The sequence below is a fragment of the Falco biarmicus genome, chromosome 15 (assembly GCF_023638135.1).
Source record: "Falco biarmicus isolate bFalBia1 chromosome 15, bFalBia1.pri, whole genome shotgun sequence".
Classification (NCBI taxonomy): Eukaryota; Metazoa; Chordata; class Aves; order Falconiformes; family Falconidae; genus Falco; species Falco biarmicus.
In genome coordinates, this window is record NC_079302.1 from 1281206 (window position 1) to 1305910 (window position 24705).

At 49.2% G+C, this 24705-nt stretch overlaps 1 protein-coding gene across 2 annotated transcripts in view; it reads right to left on the reverse strand.

The window, feature by feature from the left end:
• Positions 1-24705, reverse strand: part of ZFHX3 (zinc finger homeobox 3) — a 174424-nt gene that overhangs the window by 100802 nt on the left and 48917 nt on the right. For both annotated transcript variants that reach the window (XM_056360423.1, XM_056360422.1), the window contains exons 2-3: positions 10550-13302; positions 6301-6797 (exon numbers count right to left, since the gene is read on the reverse strand). In XM_056360423.1, coding sequence (XP_056216398.1) covers positions 6301-6797; positions 10550-13256 — 3204 coding nt within the window. In that variant the 5' untranslated portion in view covers positions 13257-13302. The remainder of the gene's footprint in view (positions 1-6300; positions 6798-10549; positions 13303-24705) is intronic.

Genomic DNA, 24705 nt, shown 5'->3' on the forward strand with positions numbered 1-24705 from the left:
CCACACTAATCCAAAAAGGAATAGTAACCAGACTTTAATAAACTGGTAATTTCCACTAGCAGCGAAATTTGTGAAAAGAAACAGGGCAGATCTAACACAATCCTTTCTGAGTACACAATCAAAGCTTCCAGCTACCAGCTGTTTGAGACTTTACAGAGCTGGAGCTTGCACCTCCATGACCACTGTAATGCGCACGGATATGTCAGCTCCTTACCTATCTGTCCTGGGCTCTGTCAGTCCCTCTGCATGCCCGCCCTCTACAACATTCCGTGGCAATAAGATTCACAGGTAAATTATATGCTGTACGAAAAAGTGGGGTTCTTCCATTTTAAACCCATTGCTAATTGCACCAGATGCTCCTTATTTTTTTGTGCTAGGAAGACAAGGTGAGCAACTGCTGCCTGTTCACCACCTCTGCTTCATTCTGGATTTGTGTGTCACACTAACTCCAGAATCTATTGTCTTTGCAGAGTCATTCTTCTAGACTTTTAATCCTTCTTAAAATGGGCTAAATTGAATACAATAGTCAATGATCAGGGAAATCGAGGATTTACACAGTTCCCGTGTTTCACCCTTGTCATTCGGCTTGCAAGTGATCATTGAGTTAATGTTTTCAAAGAGACTGGGAATGATGCCATATCTCACTTGCAGGAAGAGCAATTTTAAACCCTCTTTTTCCCCTTTTTTCCTCCCGCCCCCCCCCCCCCCCCCTTTTTTTTTTTCTTCTTTGTCATGATAGGGGAGCAGGAAGAGAAGCCCAGAATCCACATTAGGGCTGCCTGTCCTCCTGTCCTGTTAACACTCTGTGACACCAAATTTCATCTATCGTTTCCTGTGAAAGTGCTTAGTGATGTAAAGTTCTCCTGCAACTGTCATCCAGCTTTACATCTAAGCAGTCTACACATTTTTACCTTATAGCAGATTTTTAAGCGTGCTTTTTACTCCATTTTTTGATCACTTACCAACACAGAAAAAAACCCACACGTCCTTCTAATCTAATTAACACCCTTCTAATATTTTTTCTCCATTGTGGAAAGTTAGGGATTTTTTTACCTTTTATTTCTCATCCTTCACCATGTTATCAATTCACAGACCTCCTACCCCAGTGACAATAACCACATCTTTGCGTAAGAGCTGTTCGTGAAGAATCTTGGCAAAGACTTCGGGAAACCCACCGCCCCTCCAAACCAGTCCAGCCCAGCCTGGAGGCTGGCTGACTCCTTCAAATAACTAGCAGTGCCGGGAGAAACTTCTCTTCCAAAAGTCCGATTTCCCCCCTTTCTAATCCATATGCCTACTAAGACTCTTCTCGTTACTGTTTTTATCAATTTGCTGACTTAATGCTTTATAGTATCTGGCACACATTCCTGCCAGGAGTCTGCCATTTCACGCAGGTGCAGAACTCTTCAGTGCAGAGTCCTGGTAACCCCAGTGGCTTCTTCCTTCATGGGTACCTCTGTCTTGAGACCACCTCTTAGATTTATCCTAGGTGAAGAGGCATCCTTCAGTTCTTTGAAACATGGGCAAGAAGAATTCACTCCTTCCCTCTTTTCCTTTTCCTACCTCCTCTTGAAATACTTTCCTATTTAATCGCACTGAACTTTCTGTGGACTTTGGCGGGGTTCCCCCCCCCGCTCTGTTTTTAACTTTTTCTCATGGGTAGTATATATTTAATATATGCACCTAATGTGGTTTTAACTAAACCCTCTGTGACCTGCACACATCACACCCTTTTAATTTCTCTAACAGTACCTCACCCATTTTCAGGCAGTTTTAACTTCAAAGCTAGATACTGTTATGGTAAACACTCTTTTTGTCTGTTTCTATTATGGAAGGATACTGAATTTGAATGCATTATCATTCAGCAACTACATCTCATACAATATTCCATGCATCATCTGGGATTAAAACTTTCTTGGGATTTTCCAACAAATTTCTTCAAGTTGACACTTAAGAGCCTCTGGAAGTCTAGTCACTGCATCACATGTCGCCGTGACGCTTTTACCCCACTTCCAGAGTGGTAGCTGAAAAAAAAGTCTCCTATTGCACTTTCTACACTGCAGGCTGTCGTATTTCCCCTAGCACAACACAGCCACCATCCTGGTCCTGTAGCTGGTGATAGAGCCTTGTACATTCTTCTCATTTGTGTGATGTAAATCACCGCTGGGGATTTTGTGGTATTTTACTGGAGTCAAGTAAGCTAATGTGCACAGTCACGGCCACACGTTCTGCACTCTCACGCTGCTGCATCCTTGGGGCTATCTTTCTTTCCACCCACTTTCTCAATTTGCCTATTTGATCAGAATCGTCATTTAAGACCAAGAGTCCCATGATAACTCTTTGATTAACACTGCATAGAACACATGCTTTTGGTTTTGGTCTGTCTTGCATACTGTACTAACTGGAACCGTAAAGCTCAGCTCCCAAAGCCCAGTGCAGCTCAGCATCTTGCTGCAGTTAACTCCAGCTCAGCTCTCCACTCTCCAAAGAGATGTGCACACTCCTGCTGTGAGGCAGGGAGAGGCAGGATGAGACACACAGTGCTCTGCAGCAGAGCTGGGAGCTCCCACCACTTTCTTCTGTGTTGTAGCTGCACCTCCCGTTTTCCTTTTCACAGGTCATTTTCATTTCTTTCCAAATCAGCACGAATCCACATTTCATCACCGCTAGTATTCTGAGTACTGATATTAAGGAGTCATTCTCCTGCACACTCTGCGTCTCCTAGTTAACAAAGAACCTCTATGCAGGGCATCATGTAACCCAAACCCTCTCCTTCAGACTCTCTATTCCCTAAAAAAGTTAACTCAGCACTTGGAAAGACTGAAAAGGAAGACACTGAATGAACTCATTGAATGCACCCATTTGGCAGGCTGGCCAGCAATGTGTTTCTTCAGTAGTTCTTTGTTTAAACTTCTTCTGAGTTGCAGGTTTTGAACTAGAGATTTTCAGGAAGTTGTAGGAAATGTTCAAACTTGGCTCTTGCTCATGCAGATTAATTCCTTCTGGAAATTCCACCTGTGCAATAGACGCCAGGAACTCACTGCCCGACCTCTTCCAGATGTGGGGAACGCTGCTCTGCTTCAAGTCTGGTCTAGTCCTCTGCGGTCATGAGGAGACAAGAATTCGCTTCTGTTACAGTAAGCCTGCACTTGTCAAGAGTTTGCACAGCCTCTGCCTCCCTGCTTACAAGCACTGGTGTAGCCCAATCCCAGCCTCGGGGTACTGGGCAGGCTGGCCTTGCTAAGAGATGAAGCATCTTCAAACCCGTTACCTACCTCAAGCCAGTATGCCCACCTCAAAATTTTAAGGCCACACATTTACAATGGTACTCTTGCTTTCCAGGTAGTTCCTCAGAACATAAAAACCACCAGTGACACCGAGGAGATAAGTAGTCATGGGGAGAGGCACAAGTACGGCATTCCCCCAGCAAGTGCAGGATAAACAAGGGGGGGCAGCAGGGACTCAGGAGAACATAAGAATAGAGGAAAGATTACCAGACCCTTCCAGTTTCTTGTCATAAGCAACGACCCCATTGCAGCATCCCTGCCCCCTCATCACTGACATGGCAAAAGGTCTGATGCAAGCTATTGCAGCATGCAGGACGAAGATGGCAGCAGAAGACCAGACCTTCTCCTCCAGCACTGGAAGCACTGCAGGACAAGACTAAAAGGTTCACCAGACTATGGGCTAGCACTGTCTCCAGATCACATTTTTTGGCAGCAAGTAGCACTAATAGAAGTGGCTCTTGGGCAACGCAAGCAGCCAATAACATGTGATTTAAGAGGAAAATGGCAAAAAAGCAGAATAAGGAGGATTGTGTGTGATCAGCCTAGTATGCGCTCTCACCCAGCAGCATCTGGAGAGGATTTTCTCCAGCAGGCAGGGATGAACTCGATTACATCCAGTTAACTGTGCTCTAAACTGATTATGCATGTGCCAGGCTAATGGATTACATTAGCAAGAGGAAAAATAACATCCAATCAATCTCAATTTACTGCAGACCACACCAAGGCCTGAGAGAAGAGAAACCATTCCGTGAACTACCCCCACTCTCGCTGCATCTTTTCAGCTTTCAAAAGAGACATGGCATTACAACCACTCTAAAGACTGGAAGAATTGCACTGAAGCTTGCTTCATCCACAGAAAAGTTTTTCCATGAAGTCAAACACTGATTCCAGCTACGCTGGAGCAAGATGCTGTGAATCCAGCAGTCTGCTGTCCTCTGCTACAGGTTTTATATAGGCATACTAGAAAGCTAATATATGGACCATGCAACAGACGTCATGACTTTGAAACGTGTCATTCTCCATCTGGCATTTCACTGCTGGTGTCAGAAGCAACACAGGGCTGTAACAGCTCTGAGAACTGCCCAGGCCACTTATGAACCTGAAAACTGACAATTCCTCTTCACCTGCCTGAGGAAAGCATTTCAGGAATCTATTACAAGCACCTACAGCTGTCCCTCAGTCTGACCTTGGTGGTGTTTTTTCTTTCTTTCTTTTTTTTTTTTTTTTTCTTCCTCAGAGTGAGAGCATTCTAGTGCCCTGATAGCTTCTTCCCTAGCAGAAACCACTGTAGACGAGGGGTCTAGATAAAGAATTTTTAAACCTGTGCAATGTATATATAAGACGACAACATTCTAAGTTACAACTCATAATAGAGCTTTCAAATAATACTTTTGTACACAAACTGAATTCCACAGAGTACATTCAATTCCTCAGCTGGCTTTTTAAAAGTCTCACTGGGACCCTCCTGCCCCCCATTTCCAAGCCGACTTTGCTCTCTTCAGGTCTCCTACACATAGGAGGCATATGTGTAGACCCGACCATAGAGCCAGACCCTGCTGTGTTATGCTGGATTCCAGCTGATGATGGCAACAGCAATTGTCACAGCAGCCTGGGCCTCAACAGCAACCTCAGCAGAGACATCAACTCCAGGCAGATCCAACAACCATAGGTTCAAGGCAGACCTTCTGTGATGCTCCTGGTTGTCTCTTTCCTCACCAAATTTGCTCAACTGCTCGTTCCTAGGGAAAATCCAGGACCTTTGAAATCTAATGTGTCTGCACTGTGATGTGGGTGGGTGACTGTATGGCTCAATGTCAGGTTTTAAATTCCCATTACATAAAGGAAAATATCCAAAGAACTAATTGAGAAGCACAAAATACAGTCTGTGGGTATATATACTTATACACGTAAAAAAAAATCTCACCCCATTTGGGAGAAAAGGACCAGGACAGAACAAATATAAAAAAAAACAGAGAGAAATGAGAAGACAATGAGTGGGATAGCACGTGTGAATGGAAGGTATGCGGCTCCCTAGATTTATGGCAATTTGTACCTGATTGTTCATACTAAAGCCATTATGGGATGATTAGAGAAAAAGGTGAAGCTTTAAGTCCAGTGAAAATCAATAGAAACGTCTGGAGCAATTCTGCTGCACAAGTGAAAGGACTATTTACTGTATCCGGAGCTCCTCTTGGGTTACAGCCCACAGGGTTCAGGCCAGCAAGGGGAGGGGGTTGTGAACGAGAGAAACAAGTCAGGAAAGAGAAGACAGTTATAAAGACGACACAAAATGAGGACACACACACACACGCACACCCCCCAAAATAAAAAAGAAAAACAAGTGTGAAGAAAACAAGAAGGCAGTCATAGACCAAATACTGCTGTGGATGAAAACCTGCCACACCTCCAGATACTGCCTGCCCATAAGCATGGCTAACATGCACGCGTACACAGGCTTCTTTTCCAGCCTCGAGCAACACTTTGCTCACAGATCCCAGCATCAACGTACACAGAGCATAAAAGCACAGAGACAGCGGCGCTCTCCCTCCGTCCCTTCCTGCTCCATCCACCCAGCCTTCTCAATGCCTGGATGAACACACTTGTCTGACAACAGTGAAAGCTGTTAAGTGCTCCTGAAGAATCTCCTAAGGGTTAACAAGCTGCCTTATGGCAAAGAGCCAACAAAAGTGTGGCACATACTGCTACGCACAATGTTTTCAACAATGACTGCTGAATTTTTGTGTAAAAGAATAATTTATATGCAGTGCTGTAAGGCATACAGGCCCCCATTAAAGCATCTGGAGATGAACACCCATCAGTCTACAGCTTTAACAACCACAGCTGCTACCAGAATCGCAAGCTGCAGAGATGTACCATGCAGATGAGACTGCGTCCTGCTGGAGATCTGAGCAGCTCATCTCCAAAGGATCACAATCCACTGTGGTTTGAAATACATCTTCCTTTGTTCCAGCACTTGGGCAACGAAAGAAGATGAAGTAAAGCCAACCCTTACCTTATAGAGCTTCAGGCTGGCCTCATGCCTCGAGTTCACCGTGTGAAGACGCAGCTTCTCTAGACTGTTGGTGTAGTAGTCGCAAGCATTGCATTTCAGATGTACCGGGTTCCCAATGGCCACACACTTCAGCCTCCACTCATTGGCCTTGCCACCCTCCTTGATATGTGCTACCAGCTGGTATTTCTGCACATGCTTGTCTGTCTTACAGTGGAGTTGGAAGTTTGCCTTGAGCTGTGTGTTGTAGCGGCACAACTTGCACTGGTACGAGTCCCCCATCACTGCCTTCCACTCGTCTTCAGGGAGGCTACGCTCCACGTTCATGTGGAGGCCCAGCATGTCCAAATTATCTGTAGTGAACTTGTTGCACACAGCACACTGGAAGAGCTTCAGCGATGGGTCGTTTGTTTGCGTGAAACTCTCACCCAAGTTCATTAGCTCCTCAGACACCAGCTGTCCACCACCTAACCGCATGTCCAGGGGGATCTCTCCACCCACTGCACAGAGGAAAAAGGGGAGAAAGAGGTCAGAAAAGCTGAATTCTTTACTTGCCAGAAGAGAAGCACAGAGCAGAACACTCACTGCTCTCAGTGCAACTCTTGCACCCACCAAACACAGCGACAGCCCAGCACAGCTGTCCCTGCACTTATTCCTCTGCACTGTCGGTCAGTACCACATCTGAAGAAAAAAAACCAACTGCAGCCAGTGTGTAAGGCTGGGAAAGGACCGCAACAGCCCTCGCTACCCACCCGCTGAAGGAGAAGTACCCAACCCTCTGCCCATGGAAGGTGCCAAGAAAAAACCCTACAAAGTTTCAGAGGATGAAGAATTCCTTAGTACCGCACTGCAAGTCTCTGTGGTCGTTTCAAGAGCGGTGTAACGCTTTATCCTGTTTTTTGTTGCCAGCCTGGAGAAGCAAGAAATGTTACCTCATGCAGTACCTGAGCGCGGTCTCTGCCAAATAAAAAAAGGTCAACAGTCACAAGTCCAAGTGACGGGAATATTACAGTTAGGCCACCGCACCACCGTCAGAAGCAGGCAACAGCGCAAAATGCAGCAAGTATAAAAACCAAATCTGCAAAGTGCCACTCCTGCACTATTAGATCTCATCTCTTGTCCAAGAGCTCAAAATGGTGGACAGCCTTCTAAAACCAGTGTTGACAGACGTTTTGTACACTCAAGGAAAAGACAACCACTATTAATAATCAGAGTGCAAGAGCATGTCAAGGAAAGCCAGCAGGACGCCTACTGTCTGTAAGTGTCAGATCTGCTCTTCAAACCAAGAGCTGCACTCTGCTCACTCACAGGAAATGAATGCAGCAAGCTCTTATTTACATCAGGGCACTCTGAAGATGTGGACACAGAGACTTCCTTTTTCTAACATTAACTTCTTATGCCAAAGCACAGAGACCAACCACCAGCCTCTCCTTAGGACCTTTGTTCCACCTTGCTCTCCTCTTCCACTTTTAAGACATTTATGCTCCTCCTGCAGCTTTTGGGGATTTTATCTTCATCTTACATCATAGCTCAATGATCTTATTAAAGAAACCTTCAGGTCGACAGTTACTCAGTCAATCAAAAACAGAGATTTTATTTCCTTAACTTTCAGTTTCTTAAGTTTCAACCTTTGCTGAGAAGCAGCCAACACTGGGAAGACAGTCAAGGTTCAGGCAGAATCATACTGACCTTTCTGAAAGCATGTAAGCACAGCGGGTGCAGACCACAGCTTTGGGCAGCGTACATGCTACTGTTTTTTCCTGCAGAAATGCAGTACCACAATGTTCGTTACAGTCCTAAGCGGGAGGAACGACAGCTTACAAGACAACCTGAATGTCGAGACTGTTAGAGGAACAGCACCTCATTTTCATCAAGCAGATCTTGTGCTCACACGGAGAACTGGTCGGAGAGGGAAAGTCCCCTCTGCATGCACTGCCAGGCACTTGTCTTTCCATCAAAGCAGTCAACCATCTTTTTTCTTGAGCCGCTCCATCCCTCCCTGCCACAGCAGAATTATACCCTCTGCACCTGCTCACTAAGTATCCGAAGAGCGAGGAACCTACTGCTTACCTTCTATGGTCCGTATCTCCTAAACGCAGTGATTTTTCTAAGCATCCCTTTACAAGGGTATATCCTGTGAATCCTCTCTGTAAATCAGTCTCTTCTGGCGATGATACACATCATGCAGTAAAACCCAAAGGCAGACTTTTCTGAATTATTAATATTCTACTCAAATGCAGTTTTGGGCTGAAGTGTAAGAATGGGAAAAATGTGCTTCACTTCTAGTGACGTTCCATAGTGTATGGACATGAGTCTAATGAGCTGAGCTCACGTCAAGTGTTTATTAACACGGGAAGGGCCTCCCTCCATAACACTCAGCTTGAGATCTGCAACCAGAAGAAGTGTACAATTCACAAATCACTCTCCAGGCAAGCCTCACAGATGTTCAAGGCCTTGTCACGCACTTGAGGAGACTTCAGGTAAAATACTCCCAACTTCTCCCATGCCAAGTGCCCCGTGTTTCAGTAAGCAGGGGCTATGAGCTCCAAAAGGGCGCCCTCCAAGAAACACACCACAGACGACACTGTAACTTTATACACTACAAGCTGTATTACAAATGACTATTACATCTGTTGGCAACTTGGAGCTATTGAAAGGACACTGAAAAAAGATCGTGTCCTTCACCTCCCAAAGATACAAGCTGGGACATCACGGGGGGGGGGGGAAGAAGATAACTACACAGTCACTTGGGTTCCTCCATTTTTTTTCTTTTTTTTGTGTCTTGTGTTGTTGTTCTTTCATATGTTTCATGTCCTTCTGGACTAATAATAAACTGTACTATGAATAGCTGAAGGAAAGGAGAACATGCATGAGACCAACGAACGAATAATGGAGTGCGTCAGTAATAACAGCATCGATGGATGGACAAGGGTAGAGCAGGCAGAGTGCAGCACAGAGAAACTAGTTCAGAGGAAAGCAGGTAAAGCAGCAGACTTCTTTTCACACACTTTCTCAAGGCACTGTAAAAATTCTCAGCACCAGCAACACAAGTTAGAAAAAGCACTAATTCCTGTCAGCAGCCGCCACACCTGAAGCGTGGGGGTTCTGTTCCATGCCAGCTCTCGTTCTAGTGTGCTGCAAAGCTCCAACACACTGGGAAGCACGCGCTGCTGCCGGCCCTGGGCGACACCAGCAGCACGGGGGAGGAACCTAACAGGACCTGACCCCCTACCCCCATTCTAACTAATTCCTGGGCTAAATCGTGCGGGGATAGGGTGTGCCCTCCGCAGCGCCAAGTGCAGCGCCAACGCGAACACGATGAATCCTTGTTGTCAGGAAAAACGCATCTGGTAGTTCATTTTTAAGCGCTTTTGTCATCTGCAGAGAGAAATTCTCTCTCTCTCTCTCACCATTCCCCTCCAGTGTAATCATTCTCATCTGGTCAAGCCTTGACTCCTGGATCTCACACTGGCATCAGAGAACAGCTTCAGCTCAGTTTCTTCAGGAAAGGAACAGCACCTCTCCCACCGAATTCATCGCAACTCTCAAAACTTGTTTACCTTTTCTTCTCAGGGCAACGCAGCACGTAACAAACCAGCTCAACACCTGCCTCTCAGACTGCCAGCAGCTGACCATACCCTCTCACAAAGCCATGCGCCAAAGCACTCACACCCCTCACCAAACCAAGGAAAAACCATTAGGAAACACACTGTAAAGTAAGGATTTTTTTCTACAATGAGTTGGAACATTTAATCATGTCAGCAATAATCCCTATCTACTGCTTTATTAGCTCCCTACTAAAACTTTTAAAAAACATACCAGAAAAGTAACATAATTTTCCCAGGACAAGAAAAACTGGTCTGGGGGAGCGCAGAAGAGAGGTGTCTCCACTGTGTAGTCTGCATCCTCAACCACCACACAAAGGCAACTCACTGCACTGGAGCTGCACTACACAGGCTGCCCGGAGCAGCTGTGGGTGCCCCATCCCTGGCAGTGCCCCAGGCCAGGCTGGACGGGGCTGGGGGCAGCCTGGGCTATGGCAGGTGCCCCTGCCCCTGGCCGGGGGGGACTAGATGGTCTTTGAGGTGCCTTCTCACCCAAACCACTCTGTGACTCTGTCACACAGGAGGCTGCAGAGACAGAAGGAGGGGATTTGGCACGCAGCGTCCAGTCCATGAATGAGGGTTTTGCAGTAATGCAAACTCAACCCCTCCCTCACACATGGACACGGTGGAAAACCCTTCAGCCTCACCTAGAGATGGAGCCATCGTTGCCATGGGATTGGTGGGATCAAGCTGGAATCCACCCATCATGAACTGTGCATCTGAGGAAGTGCTGTCCATCTTCAGGTTGGGAAGGTTCATATTCTGTGCCAGGTAGTACTGGTAGAGCTCGGCCTCGGCGGGGGACGGCAGGCTGCCGAGGCCCAGGTGCCGGTTGTGTTGGATCTGGGACATGTTTTGCTGAAGCAGCATCATATTGTGCATGTGCTTCTCACTGGTCATGTGAATACGAAGGTTTCTAGCTACGTTGGTCTCATAGTCGCACACCTCGCACCGCCACGTAGGTTTGGTTTTTGGTTTGGTGGGGGAGGGGGCCCCACAGGTGCTACCGATGTTGGCTGCTGCGGCCGCCGCAGCTGCTGCAGCCGCCGCGGCCGCCCCAGCGGTGTGGCTGAAGACTTGCTCTCCCCCTCCGTTCTGCAGGTTTTGCATGTTGTTGAGATGCTTGTCCGACTGCATATGAATACTGAGGTTGCCTTTGGTAGTAGTGGAGTAGTTACAGACCTCGCAGCGGAAGGGCTTGTAACCACAGGTGTAGCTCTCACCCCGTGCCAGCCGCGGGTGTGGCTGTCCACTTTTGCAGTAGACACAGGAGCCACCCGGCTCGGGATGTTTCTCCTTCATGTGCGCCTCAAGCGTCTGCTGGTACTTGTAGTGCCAATTGCACTTGGGACACTTGAGTGTCTTACATGAGTTACGAGAATGCATCATAGTCATGTGGCCACCCAGCGACCGCGAGGAGCCCAGGACCGTGTCGCACTTTGGGCACTCCACACCGCTCCCCGAGGGGCACTCCCCACCCCCAAGTTCACAGAGGGGGCCAGCATGCTGGTGATGGGAGATGTAGCTCCCGTCCTCGCCCTCCGTGCTCTCATTTGGTTCTGGTGCTGTGGCATTGTCTTTATTGGCACTTTCATCGATAAAGTCCAGCCTCCTGCTGCCCTCTGCCACGCTGGCTCCACCGCCCTCATTGTTAAAGCTTAAGTGATTCCTCCTGTTTGCACCATCAAAGACAAAGGAAGAAGCAGAATTAGAACTAGTAGAAGCTGTGCCCCGTGACAGGGTCTGGAGCACGTTAGGCATTAAGGGAGAGTTAGAAATGCTTTGGTTTGAGAGAGCAAGGTCCTTTTTGCTGCTGCCACCGCCTGCCACAGCCCCAGCATCCTCCTGGGGCCGGTCCTCCAGTTCATCCTCCAACTCACTCGGAAACAGTCCTTTGCAACCCTCATCATCCTCGTCGTCTTCTTCTTCCTCCTCCTCCTCCTCTTCCTCCTCCTCCTCCTCCACATCCTCCTCCTCCTCCTCCTCCACCTCCTCGACTGGCTCTGCCTTTTCCGAGAGGCTGTCCTGGTTGCCCCCCTCTTGCTTCTCCCCCTCTGCCACCCCAGGGTCCTTCCCCTCTGAAGGTTTGGTGGGACTGGAAGCCAGCGGGCCCAGGGGGACTGAGGTAATGGGAGTCTTCAGAGCCGAGCTGGTCAGCCCGCCCAGGTTGAGGAGCGCGCTGGGGGCCAGGACGCCCGTCGGCGGGGGCTCCGCTCCACTGGCCGCCCCGACCTGGAGGGCCTGCTCACCTTCCATGCAAATGCCACTGAATTTACCATAAAAACTGTGTCCAGGGCCTATGAGGTTAGCTGCAGAAACAAGAGGGTGCTGAAAGGTTTTGTTTTTTGGTTCCAGAAAGCTGACAAGGGGTTCCTTGTCTTTGCCTATCCCTTGGATGATAGCGGAGATGTTCTTATTGCTAAGAATTTTCCGCTCCTCCTCACTCAGAGTCATTCGGTGGTCGTGCACTGCGTGGGTCACGAACGAGCGGACATACCCAAAGGAAAGCTTGCACAAGAAACACATCAGGATGGGCTTCCTCTTCCCGTAGAGCACAAAGCCATCAAATTTGGACAGGTCCACATTGTTGGGAACATCTTTGGATACACAGGAGCTTTTGGCAGAACCGTCGCTGTTCAGGTAATCCTTGTTGCTTTTGTGTCGCACATCGAAGACGCGGAAGCTGTGCAGGACGGGGCTGATGCCCGCCAGGGCTGAGGTATTCGGGAAGGCCTGGTCTGAGCCCTCAAACCACTTCCCGAAGGATGAGGCTATGTGGAAGGTGTTGATGATCTGTGGGTAGACGGGAGCGGCGGCGGAGGGCTCTCCCTGCTTGGGCAGAGAGTTCGGGAGCAGCGAGGGGAGAGCCCCGCTGCCGCTGCTGCAGGCGCCCCCGCTCTGCACCAGCTGGCTGAGGCTCTCCACGATGTAGGCCGAGCCATCCGGCTGGTAGACGATCTCGCCAGCCAGGTTCTCCACGTCGCTCTCCTCCTCCCCATCCTCACTGCTCTCGCTCCCGCTCTCCCCCCTCAGCGGCAGGGGCGGGCGGGTGCCGGTGCAGCGGTGCTCCATGTAGCTCTGCAGGCCGGCGAAGGAGGCGGCGCACTGGCCGCAGCTCACCTCCTTGCCGGTGGGCTCGGGGCCAGGGCCGGCCGCGGCGCTGCTCTCGGGGACACGCTCGGGGAAAGGGACCCTCAGGCTGTCCAGGGGGCCGCGGCTCTCCGCCGCGGGCTGCTCCATGCTGCCGGCTGTGTCGGGGAGGTGGGTGCTGTTGAGATCAGTCCATTGCTGGTGCTGAGGGATGCCGCACCCATTGTCCTTCCCAGGGATGACGGGCGAGTCACAGCCTTCCATGGCAGGGCCGGCACGGAGCGCTCATTGCACCCGGTACGGCTCGGACCTGCAGGCGAGGAGAGAAGGAGAAAGGCCGGTGAGTCAGGGAAGAGAGACTGTTCCTGTGAAGACCCCCCCACCACAAAAGCTGCCAGCCCCGCTCCTCAGGACCAAACGGGAGGCCAAGAGAGCTGGCAGCCCAAGGCTGGCTCCAGGGACAAGCGGCCTGGCCGCGGGTAACACACCGCTGGAAACGAGCGATGGAAATAGGAACACAATTGAAGGGACCTGGAAGGTGGCGAAAGGCTCCCCCGACACCCTTCCTGAAGGGGGGCACGGAGATGGCAGGACCTGCGCTGCCGCCCCCGAAGCCTCATATCTTCAGGTAACAAACACACACCCACACAAAAATGTAACATAAAAGCTTTTGACAGAAACAGAGTTAAGACACCAGAACAAAACAGTGTTGGAGCTTTAGCACTTTGTAAAAATTGCCCTAAACCAGCTGCTGCTTGGGCGATTCCCTTCTGTTAGCGGTTCGGGGAGCACAGAACCAGAACTGCCACATGCACCTCCATGGCAGACCACGGGACTCGGAGCAATTCACAGAGATTTCGGAGTAACAGCGTTTGGTATGCACAGGAGACTTAATTGCTGTGTTCTGGACAGAGTTTAAATGGAGAGACGTCAGGAGAGAAACCAAACAGGAAATTCCAGATCTGACAAGGGTCCATCCTGCGGATCGGAAGGCAGTCAGCCCACCACACTCTAGAAAGCTCCGAGATCTGCAGGGCACAGCCTCCGCACACAGACGGCTTCCCTGACCCCGCCCCGTGGCAAATGGCGATGCAGGTCCTGGAGGAGGAGGAAGGACACCCTTCCCACTGTTTCCATTCCACCAAATACAACAAGGCCCGGAGAACTCCCACTGACCGTCAGGCAGCCAGCGAGCCCTGGCTGCTGAGCACAGCTGGCATCCACAGCTCCCCACCACCACTACCGGATTTGCTGCATCCTGCCAGCATCTCTCACACTGCAACCCTAACTGAGCCAGTTCGGCAGGACCTGCCTTTCTAGAGGTTACAGACCTACGAGATTAGGTAGCACTACTGTCAGGAGCTGGAGCATTGTAATGCAGACCACAAATCAGCAGGAGATTGGCCAGTTCAGTTGCAACCCTACCAAGAATCCTGTCTGCAAAGAAGCATTTCTATAGTCTGCTTCCTATGGAGAGCTCTTGCACAAGCCACATGGGAGGAAACACCAGCAGAAGCTAAAGCACTATTACCTCATCTGTGAAAGTGATTTTTAACCTGTGGTCCACAGATTTCCTTGTGTATACAGATAGAAAACATCCACAGAAAACAAACGAGGAAAAACTGCGCAAGCAGAGGCCAACTTCACCACATTTTTACAGTCTGTGAACCAAGAGACAGCAACAGACTCCTGCTCTAAATCTGTGGTCATCAATGCCACACAGGATTTTGTCCACAGTATTTTATATTCTACGAACCAAACACAAGCACAACCTTGCTTGTCAGACTGTTCCCAAACTGAATACAAGTTTGGGGAGAGTTTTTGCTGATACTCAGCATAAGGGTGTGGGGGAATGGGTGGTTTTTAATGTAATTTAACAATATGCTGTTCTCACTGGGTTTTGCTCTAAATAATACATTTAAAGTTACACAAATTCTTTTAAGTCTCCCTTTAAACCTCTCTCATTTACTACAGCTTCATCAAAGTTGCTCTTATCTGAGCATCTGAGCTGCCACTTCAGCTCATGAAATACTCCAAGCAGCACACAGAGCTGGAGCTCTGGCCAGACCAGACTAATAGTCAGGATGATTAGTCCTGACTAATAGCCCTGCCCCCCCACCCGTCTGTACACAGCAGACTCGCGTACGCATCAGCTGACACCTCGGGCTTTAAGGTTTCCTCCCTCAAAGGCTCCAGTCACATCAGCAGCCTGCTGCTGCCCTTGGTCTCCTTCAGCAGAGACTATGGGCAACGTACACTGCTATCTAAACATTACATATTATATATTTATTCCAGTGTTCTCTAGCTCGATTTGAGTCCCCAAGACCTGGAAGACCCTCGCAAGCTCTTGCAGAGCAGCATGCCTGTAACAGACAACAGCCTTTTCCCCATGCATCCACCTGCCTGGCGCACAATGCACGCAACGGTGCTAGCACCTGGGGACTCGATGCACAGACATGCGGTTGATACCTCATCAATTGGGGAAAAAGAGGAAAAAGTATGAAGAGTACTGAAAAGTTGCCACGTAAGTTGCAAAGCAGGCAACACGCCACAGCAGCACTGAACGAATTACATGAATTAATTCAAGCAAAATAAAGTGGAGCAATCTTTTTTCCTGGTTTCATTATCTACCAATTTATTTTCCTTTACTACACAAAGCCATCCATACCTTCATGTGTTCATATTTTCCCTTTATGCTGTTTCCTGCACAATTATGTATGTGTAATTATGTCCTTGTCCTTGTATGCGTGTCAGATGCATGCGCGTCTACATGCCTTCACTTTTTCCAAGCCCGTCTTCATCCACAACAATGGAAAGTTATCATTTCTGCGATACTACAGATTAACATTAATAGCAGTGCGTTAGAACAGATATGATCCCCCAAGGTGAGAAGAGGATCCCTCTCCCCTGTCCTCCAAATTACTGCTGTTCTTTTTGGGGCTTACTCCTGCACACTCTTTGCAAGTACAATTCCTAAATGCTTTTGCCTAGTAGTTACTTCACAGCTCCCGGTACCCCTTCCCTGCCTGGTGAGCCTCCTACTGCTAAGGGAAGAAAAAACTCCCGCCAGCACCAGAAAGCACTCCAGCAGTTAGAGGGAGGAGGGGGATGTGTCTCCCGTCTGTTCTCACCCTTGCATCAGCAGTAACATCCCCTACACTCACACATCACTCCTGGGCCGCGGGAAGCTGCAGTGGAACAGGACGAAAGCAAGTCAAATCCCTCACGCTGCTGACCACGAGACTGGCATCCTGGGCATACCTGTTTGAAGGTATCCGGGTAGGTTTTTGTCCTATTTTACTTCTGGCAAAGCTTGAGGAAAAGCACTTACAACTACCCACGAAGGCAGAAAGCAACATCTCTCAAAGCAAGCGTGGCAAGGGCGCCTGTGGAAGGACATGGAGGTGCAATGGCGTAATGACCAAAGCTTTCTCACACAGTTATCACCTCACAGCATTTCCAGTTCCCACTTTCCTTGCGTTCTATGCCATACACAGCTGTCTGTGGTTGCACTGGGAATAAACAGCGATTTGCTCTGCAATAAAAATAACCTAGTGCACTGCGTGGCATAAGAAAGAAGAGTGCCATAATCCTGTTGCTGAAAGGCTCGATCTTCTTAATCAGCCAGTTTTGGTCACCTTTTTAGTTTTAGCTAACGACACTTCAACACTGCATTGTAACAGCTCTTTCTTGCACCAGCTCTCTCCCACTGAACATTTGTCCTTAGCCATGTGTTTTCTTTAAACTGATCCCAGATCCTTCTGTATTGAGGCTGCATATTCACCCTCCCACAACATGACATCCTCCCTCCCTCCCACCGCTACCTTTTGCACTGACAACTGCAATCCAAATTAAACCAGATCACGTTGGGTGGAAAAAAATAAGTAAGAAACTCCTCATACTTCTGCCAAGAAAAGTTTTGGGAATATCTATGCAGACTTCAAAATGCCATGTGGAACAACAGCACCCCACAAGCGCTTTTAGACAAGAGGCGCTCGGCTCGCCGGCACAGCCAGCTCCCCAGGAAACGGGTCCGGACGAGATCCAACACGCACCTGAGCATCTCCACTATCAAAAGCTCTTGATTGGCAGGAAGGTGCCTGACTGATAGTTGGGCCAAAAGGGTTAGCAGGGCTGATGGGGCGGGAGGGTTAACAGCCTGATTGTAAAATCAATGTAATAAATGCTTGGTAAGTTACAGGAACATGCGGGAAGAGGAGGCCGCGATTGATAAAGGACTGCGGCTTTGATGCTGCACTGGGGACTTGTTTATTGACAAGAAAGCCAATCTCTTCTCCCAGCCAGGCCAGGCAAACCTGCAAGCGCTTACCAATTAATTGGTGGGCTTTTCTGCCTTGGGTTACTTTAACATCTCTGCCCCCACTCACTCCAAGTTAACCAGCTCAAGAGGTGCTACTCCAAAGGAATCTTCCTGCCTCTCCCTCTCCTCAACATGGAGGCAGCCTTCTAGGGCAGGCAGAAAAACCCACAGCTGAAACACGGCCAGCCAGAGCCCCTGGACACAGGCCAAGCCCCTACGCAAAGCAAGGCTCTTCTTGCCCGTTCCACTCATCACCAGAGCTATTCCTAAAGAACGATGCTGAGGGAGGAAGAGGCAAAGAAATAAGCGTTCCTATTCCCGTAGGAACTGCAGTTATCATCCCTCTAAACTGAAAAGAGCAATTTCCTCGTTAAAGCAAACCAGACTCTAAGCAGGAGTACAACATAGTTACTAGTCTACTACTACGGACGCTGCATCCTCCTCCATCCCAGCCCACCCCAAGTGACCCACGTGGGACAAGGAGAGCTTGCAAGAACAGACAGACCACTGCAGGCTCCACACCTCCCATCCTCTCCCTGCCCCCCGCCCTCTCTGCTCTGTTTATCGGCCAGTCAATAAGAAAAGGTAGTTCTTACTTAAGGAGGCAGAAGTCAACTCGTCAGGTCGATCAGCACTCTGTCTGTAAACATGGTTTCCCGTAAAATCAATGAACTCCAGTTACAGAGAGAACAGCCTGAGTGCTGGAGACTCCCTGTGCTCCCACCGCCCCAGCAGCAGGAAGGGCTCTCCCCGGTCCCTTCTCCAGCCTCGCATGCCACTGCTGCTCCTGCCGCCATGCTCACCGTGCCTCTGGCACACAGCCCACCCAAGCCCCTGCCCCTTCCCCGCAGCACTGCTGCATCTCGCAGCCCCTCCAACCAGATGTGGGATGCAGCTGGAGGATGCAGGCACTGCAGGGCAGGGAGCGCTCCGTCAGGGCAGGAGCATCAGCCACGGCAGCCCAGAGCTGAGCTGCATCTGAATGGCACAGTGCAAACCAAAGCACTGCACTGTGTGCCCCACACTTTCATCGAGAGTTTCTACTAACCACGGCTGGTAGTTTGCAGCCACGTCTTGTCCAGAATGCAAGCCAAGTCAATCCCCACGTCTCCCCACTGTCACCTCCTCACAGCCCCCCGCCCCATCCTCACAAGGACGGATGTGCCATCATACAGTAACGCGTCCACCGTCAAGGAGTGGCTGGTGTTAAAGCAACACCCTTCGCCCCCCGGCAGGCCGGAGGCTCCTGGGGCAGCCCCTGGCCCACACCACCAGCCCTGCTTCCCTCCCAGGGACGCGCAGCGGCAGCGCGGGTGGCAGGGACAGGAGCTGGAGGGAGGAGGGGGTTCCTGCTGTTGCCCAGGTTTCCCGAGAATTAAATATGAACAGCCGTGCTGTGTAATTTTAAATTGTTAATTAGCACAGGGTTAATTAGGCGGCCCTTTCACAAGAGGCTGTTTGGCAGTAAACCAAGACTGGAAGCAATGAGGAAGGAGGAAAACAAAAGGAGAAAGAGACAGTGAGAAACTGTTCCCTCAGCTAATGACCCACATGGCACCATGAAAAAAAGGGTGCTGAGGACAGGGAAAAGATACAAGCAGATGCATTACATCCACGGCCATTACCCTGGAAGATACCCAGTGAGGCACCCCTCCCCCTGCCTATTCCCACAGCCGCACGGTGAGAGAAGTGCTCAACCCTGTAATGAGCAGGGTCTGCTCCTTCAGAGCATCCTGGCAAGCAGCAGACGCTCAAACTCCAGCCAGCTCTTAAACATTTTGCCATGGCTCCAGAGAAGACGGAGCTCACGCAAACGCTCGCAGTCAGCGACTGAGCTTGAGTGGTTCCTGTTGGAGAAACTGCACAACGGCCTCTAAACTTTGTAAATACACACCTACCTGTTGTGCCAACAGACGCTCTATAAATCAATACCATAAATGCAGGCTGAGAGGCTACCCTCGATTAGCTCCAGCACAGGTGCTGGTGATTCAGAGGGCAAGCGGAAAGGGACAGAGGCAGGAGGACAAAGACAGCACAAGGACTAAAGGCGGGTAAGCACACCCCTCCTTACACGCTCGGCTTGGCCTTTTACAATGTCCTCCGAAGGACAGAGCCTGGCAAGCGCTAGTGTTCAGGGCAGCCAACGAGCTCCTGTCTCAAGAACAGCATTCAACAATGCTTGTTTCAGTCTGAAAACTAGGGATAGACCTACCAAAGGTGACCGAGCAGCCAGGTGAACTTCACGATCCCTAGGACCAGGTATGTTCAAAGCTCCCAAGAGCAGGAAGTCCGGGAGGGGGGAAGCAGGGCAATTACCGTGTCCGTCTGGAGCAGTGACACAATGAACCCAGAGCATCAAAGCTTTGTGTGTCGCTTCCCTGCACCTGGCATGCTACAAAGCACTCCTGTAACACTTAGGAAATCACATGTGGAAAGACAGACATGACAAAACCCATTACCTAGGATCAAAAATTCAAAAATTAAGGAAGAACAGAATGTATGCTGCCAAAGCAACTTTAATTTTGCTCCTGTATGCATATGCATTATGATACTGTCTTTAATTACATGATCACACACTGCCTCACTTAGTAAGCGGGATGGTCACATAAGAGGGTAAAAAGGTTCCATAAGCATGTTGTCACTTTATGAGATTTATACAGCAGCTGTTATCACACAAATATGTAGAAAGTCACTTCCTAGAATAGAAAGATCTTTTTAAATTTCCTAAGCAACAAGGGCTGTATACTTCCAGCTTCATAGTGATACAGAGATAGCTTCAATTCACAGTTTCATAAAATGCTTTCATCTTCCACCTTAAACAGAAGACACAGATTCCAGCTCACTCTCATTCATTAAGGTGCCAGAAAGTAGTAAGAATACCTGCCAGCCTAAGGGAAGCATCAAGGCTTCTGCAACAGGACTTGAAATATTAGGACAAAATTGTACCTATTAGCCAAAATCTAAACATAATAGTGAATGCAGATGCATGGCTTGAAGAATGATTTCTAGTTGAGCGTTTCCATCAACATTTTACAACGTCAGTGCCTTAGGATTCCTCTAATGCAATTCTTAACAAGAAAAACCCTGAAAATACAGATATTTATTTGCCAAGTTCAACATTTTAAAGAAGAAGTTATAAACTAATTTTCCTCTTTCACATAGCAAGTCACATCTTGCACCTTTCCAAGCAAGACCAAGCTGTGTTTTGGCACACACCTGATCACACTGGAGCTGCCTCATCAACAAATGCAGTTTGCTGAATATTCATAATGAGGTATCAGTCTTGCCAAATCCTGAACAAGCTCTGCACCTAGTCTTCTTCCTCTTCTGCGATTAGGTTTTACCAACCAAAAGCCCAAGCTCAGTGCTGACTTCTCCTAGAGCTTCTCTGCAGGCACTTCTCAGTGCCAGACTGCTGTTTCCAGCTGGACACACAGTCACATCCAATGCCACTGCACCAGGAGTGGAATTAGCAAGCCAGACCTGCCTGCTGGTGGAAGAAGGCTCCAACCAACAGTAATCCATGGGTTCCAACACCTGTCCACAAGAGTACTGAGGCTGCAAGTCCTTGCAAACCCGTTTGCTATCCCGGCACAACCAAGAATCCACAGAATCACAGAATCATTTAGGTTGGAAAAGACCCTTAAGATCACTGAGTCCAACTGCTAACCTAACACTACCCAAGTCCACCACTAAACCACGTGCCTAAGTGCCACGTCTACAGGTCTTTTAAACACCTCCAGGGATGGTGACTCCATCACCTCCCCAGGCAGCCAGTTCCAGTGCTGGACAACCCTCTCAGTGAATTCACTTGCCTCTGTGGAAGCCCCTGTAAACACTGCACGTTCTCCCTTCTGAGCGAATTCTAGGCAATGGGTCTTGAAGGGCACAAGGTCCCAGAAGAGGATGAGGTAACACACAGTGGTCTACAGAAAGGAAAGATCCATCAGGCACCTCAAAAGGACAGGACGGTCTACTCTCAGCAGGAAGACAACCACATGGAGGGCTTGCCTTTGGCAGCCGACGGTGCTCCAGAACTGGCGTGCTGACAACACAAACAAGTGCTGCACTGCGCACGCTCGTTAACGGGACAGAAAATGCAAGCGCTCTCTTACACACAGGCTCACATGCATAGGCACAGCCAGTTCCTCAGATCTTCACAGGATCATTAGCATAAACAGCTTTTCAAGCAGCAGGAAGCAAAGGAAACTCTGAACAAAACAGGACTGAAAGCTGTAGGGCTCAAGCACTTGGCATGAAACTAAGAGAAAGGGTCTCCTTGAAAAGGTGAACCTTCTACATTATCCACATTTTTTCCTCTGTCCTTCACACCGGCTAAAATTGAGACAATGAAAATAATACAAGATTCAGGCAGCTTTTCAGAAAACATTTTGTTATGAACTATTATTCCAAGTTTTCTGATCCCTTTGAGCCAGCTACTGTACTACACACAAAAGTATTTCTATAATCATCAACCCACTGCCATTGAGAGCAGAGTAATCCAGGAGTGCCAGAGGGTTTCAAGTGAGCAGCTGGGGAAAAGAGCATAAATTCCTCCAGAGAGGCTCTTTGCACCAAAAGTATTTTGTGGCAGAGGTAAACTAGCTTCAGTTGCATTTCTGCACAAAACGAGAGTAAAACACTTGCATAGTTCGTAAGTGGCACGGCATTTGTACACTCCCAGGACAAAGAGCTTGTTTTCAGGTCCTGCACAAACCTCTCCTCTTGTGTAGGACACCACGGAAGTTTCAGATTTTTTTTCCACATTGGTTTGTTTCAAAACACCACACATTCCATGATTCTGCAGTTGTGCAACTCACCCCTTTGCTCTAAAACCCCAACGTTTCTTGTCAAATGCTGTTTCCAGCCTATGCTCCTGCATAAATAACTACATTTGCATCTGGTTTGCATTTTCAGTGCACTGCTGTAGACCTAACTCCAAAACTAACCAAAGAGCTATCGAGGACAAACTGCCTCGATCCATCACATGGACTCCACAGCCCCCCAAGTCCCACCATGCTTTCATGCCTCAGGAAGAGAGCCTTACTGGTCACCCCTTTTGCCACAGTCTGAAGCTTGCCCTTTCCCCCTCCTTCATTTTTACCCTAGCAGCCTGTCCAGTAGCTTGCACCAGTAGGAGCTGCCACAGCTCCGTTTGGGCCACCTGGTCCCCACTACAAAGGACACTTACATCCCTCAGACCTTGCACTAGGCAACACTTACACCCACCCAACAGAGATGCTTGGTAAGAGAGAAGAATTGTTCTGAGTTTCCAACACCCTAAAGATGCATATAAACAAATCCAAGATGGTATTTAAATGGTCAGAGCGCTGTTCCTGAATCCAAGAAGAAAGTGTATTTAAAGCAAGACCACAGGACACAAACCACACCAGCAACTCCTGGAAGCGAGGGATTCCAGCTGGCTTTTGTAGCTCTGCTGACAGTTCATCCACCTCCCATCTTCCAGTTACCTAACGCGCTGAGCAACCCCACCCAGTCGGAAACACTTGAGGCATTTGCACTGCTGCTCCCAGAGACAACTCTTACAAACCACCACTGCCAAGCCTCAACCAGCCCTGCAACACGACTTCAGGAGCGGACACCGCCAGCCCGGGACGGCCCAGCCCGAGAAGCTAACGCTGCGCTGCTAGACCCTGCTCTCCGCACAGTGCTCTTCGCACGCAGGCTCACACGCCTAGGGAAGAAGTCCTGCCAACACTCCCTCCTTCCACTGATTTACCCAAACAACATGTGTGTTCCAGACTAGTGTCAAGGGCCAGGCAGAGGGTAAGAGTTAGATTCATAAGTCATGTGAATCTCCTCTGCCAGGGCTCCGATCCAGTCCTTGTTAGGAAACAGACACGCTGCTGGTCCCGGGCTCAGTCACTCTTTCCCACCCTTTGGGAAGGCCAATGCTTTGGGCAAGGAGAGCAGGCTCAGCAGCATTAGGTCATTCAGTAACCATTCCGCTTGCTACTTAAGACAAACACCGTGGCTCTCAGATACATTAGTTCTGAATTACACCAGCATTGCAAATCTCCATTACAAAGGTCACCAGGATGTGTGCTCAGATCAGTCATTCCGTGTTTTGGTAAGGAGCAAATTTTACCAGTCACAGCTGTATCGCTGGAGGATAACCTAAAAAACCCAGAGCACTAAAACAGGTAAAGAAACCTGCCAGCAAGACTGGGACACGTTCCTGTTTGGAGTGCCTTTTTAGCAAACTTCTAGCAGATCCAAGCAGTTCCATGCTCCTGTAAACAGAGCATCCGCACACTCATCTGCTACCGAAACAGTGCTCTGCTCTAGACTTCAGATATAACCTAAGCATTTTCTTTCTTTATCTGGTCAAAATAAACCCTCCTGATTGGAGCAACCAACAGGAGTCAATAACTACACGCCGCTAGACGGCTCAAAGTCTCAAGTTCACGCTCTCCCTACTCCACAGTATGCAGCCATTCTATCAGCTGCTACGTCCCTGAAACACTTCAGAACAAACACGTCTCTTGTGAAAGTTTAACCATCTCACAAGGGAGAGCTGACACAGATAGGATAAATACGTGTTTCAAAGCATATACCCGGCGGAATGCTAAGACTCCAGAACTCGGCGAGGACCGTGCCACAGCACACCTGCGAGGGATGCAGGCACCTTTGGAGACGGGGAAGGAAGCCACTACACACACTTCTCCAGACCTCCAGGACTGAAAGTGTTACTCTGCTGCTTGGCCTCTTGCTAATTGTGGGTTTTATTTTTATTTCCTATTACCCTCTTGCACGCTTGATGAGATTATCTTACCGGAACTGACACAGCTGGAGGCTGTAGCCATACATGGAGCCTCTCAGGAGGCAATGCAATTTTATTTTCATTGATCAGAAATCAGCAGGGCAGTAAATGATGGGAAATTCCATTAGGAGAAATACTGGGCCCTGAGACCCAACTGTCTAGGTACACCCAAATCCCAGAAAGTCCCGTCCTTCCATGAGGTCCCACCTGGATGCTGACATGGTCATCTTTCTTCCTCCCAAAATGGAGTAAGCCACTAACCTGATATTCTGAATCGCCGACTGCTCTGCCGGAAGCGGAGGCAATGCTGTCAAACACCCCCAAGGGTTCAATTAGCTGAGACAAAGTCTTTGGTACCCGCAGCAGCGTTCATCTCCCCCATCTCAGCCTGGCAGGCTGCTGCGGGGCTGGTGGGGTTGCACAGCAGGTACCTGATGCCACAGCCGCAGCTGCTGCTCTCACAGGCCAGGCAGAGGCCAGGTGGGTGTGAGATGCGCCAGCACGCCAGTGCGTCAGCCGGTTCTCGGGTAGTCACAGCAGAGCCAGAAGCAGCCGAGGGGATGTCCAGGGCGTGCTCCCCTTCCAGTCCCATCCGGAGCCCAGGTCCC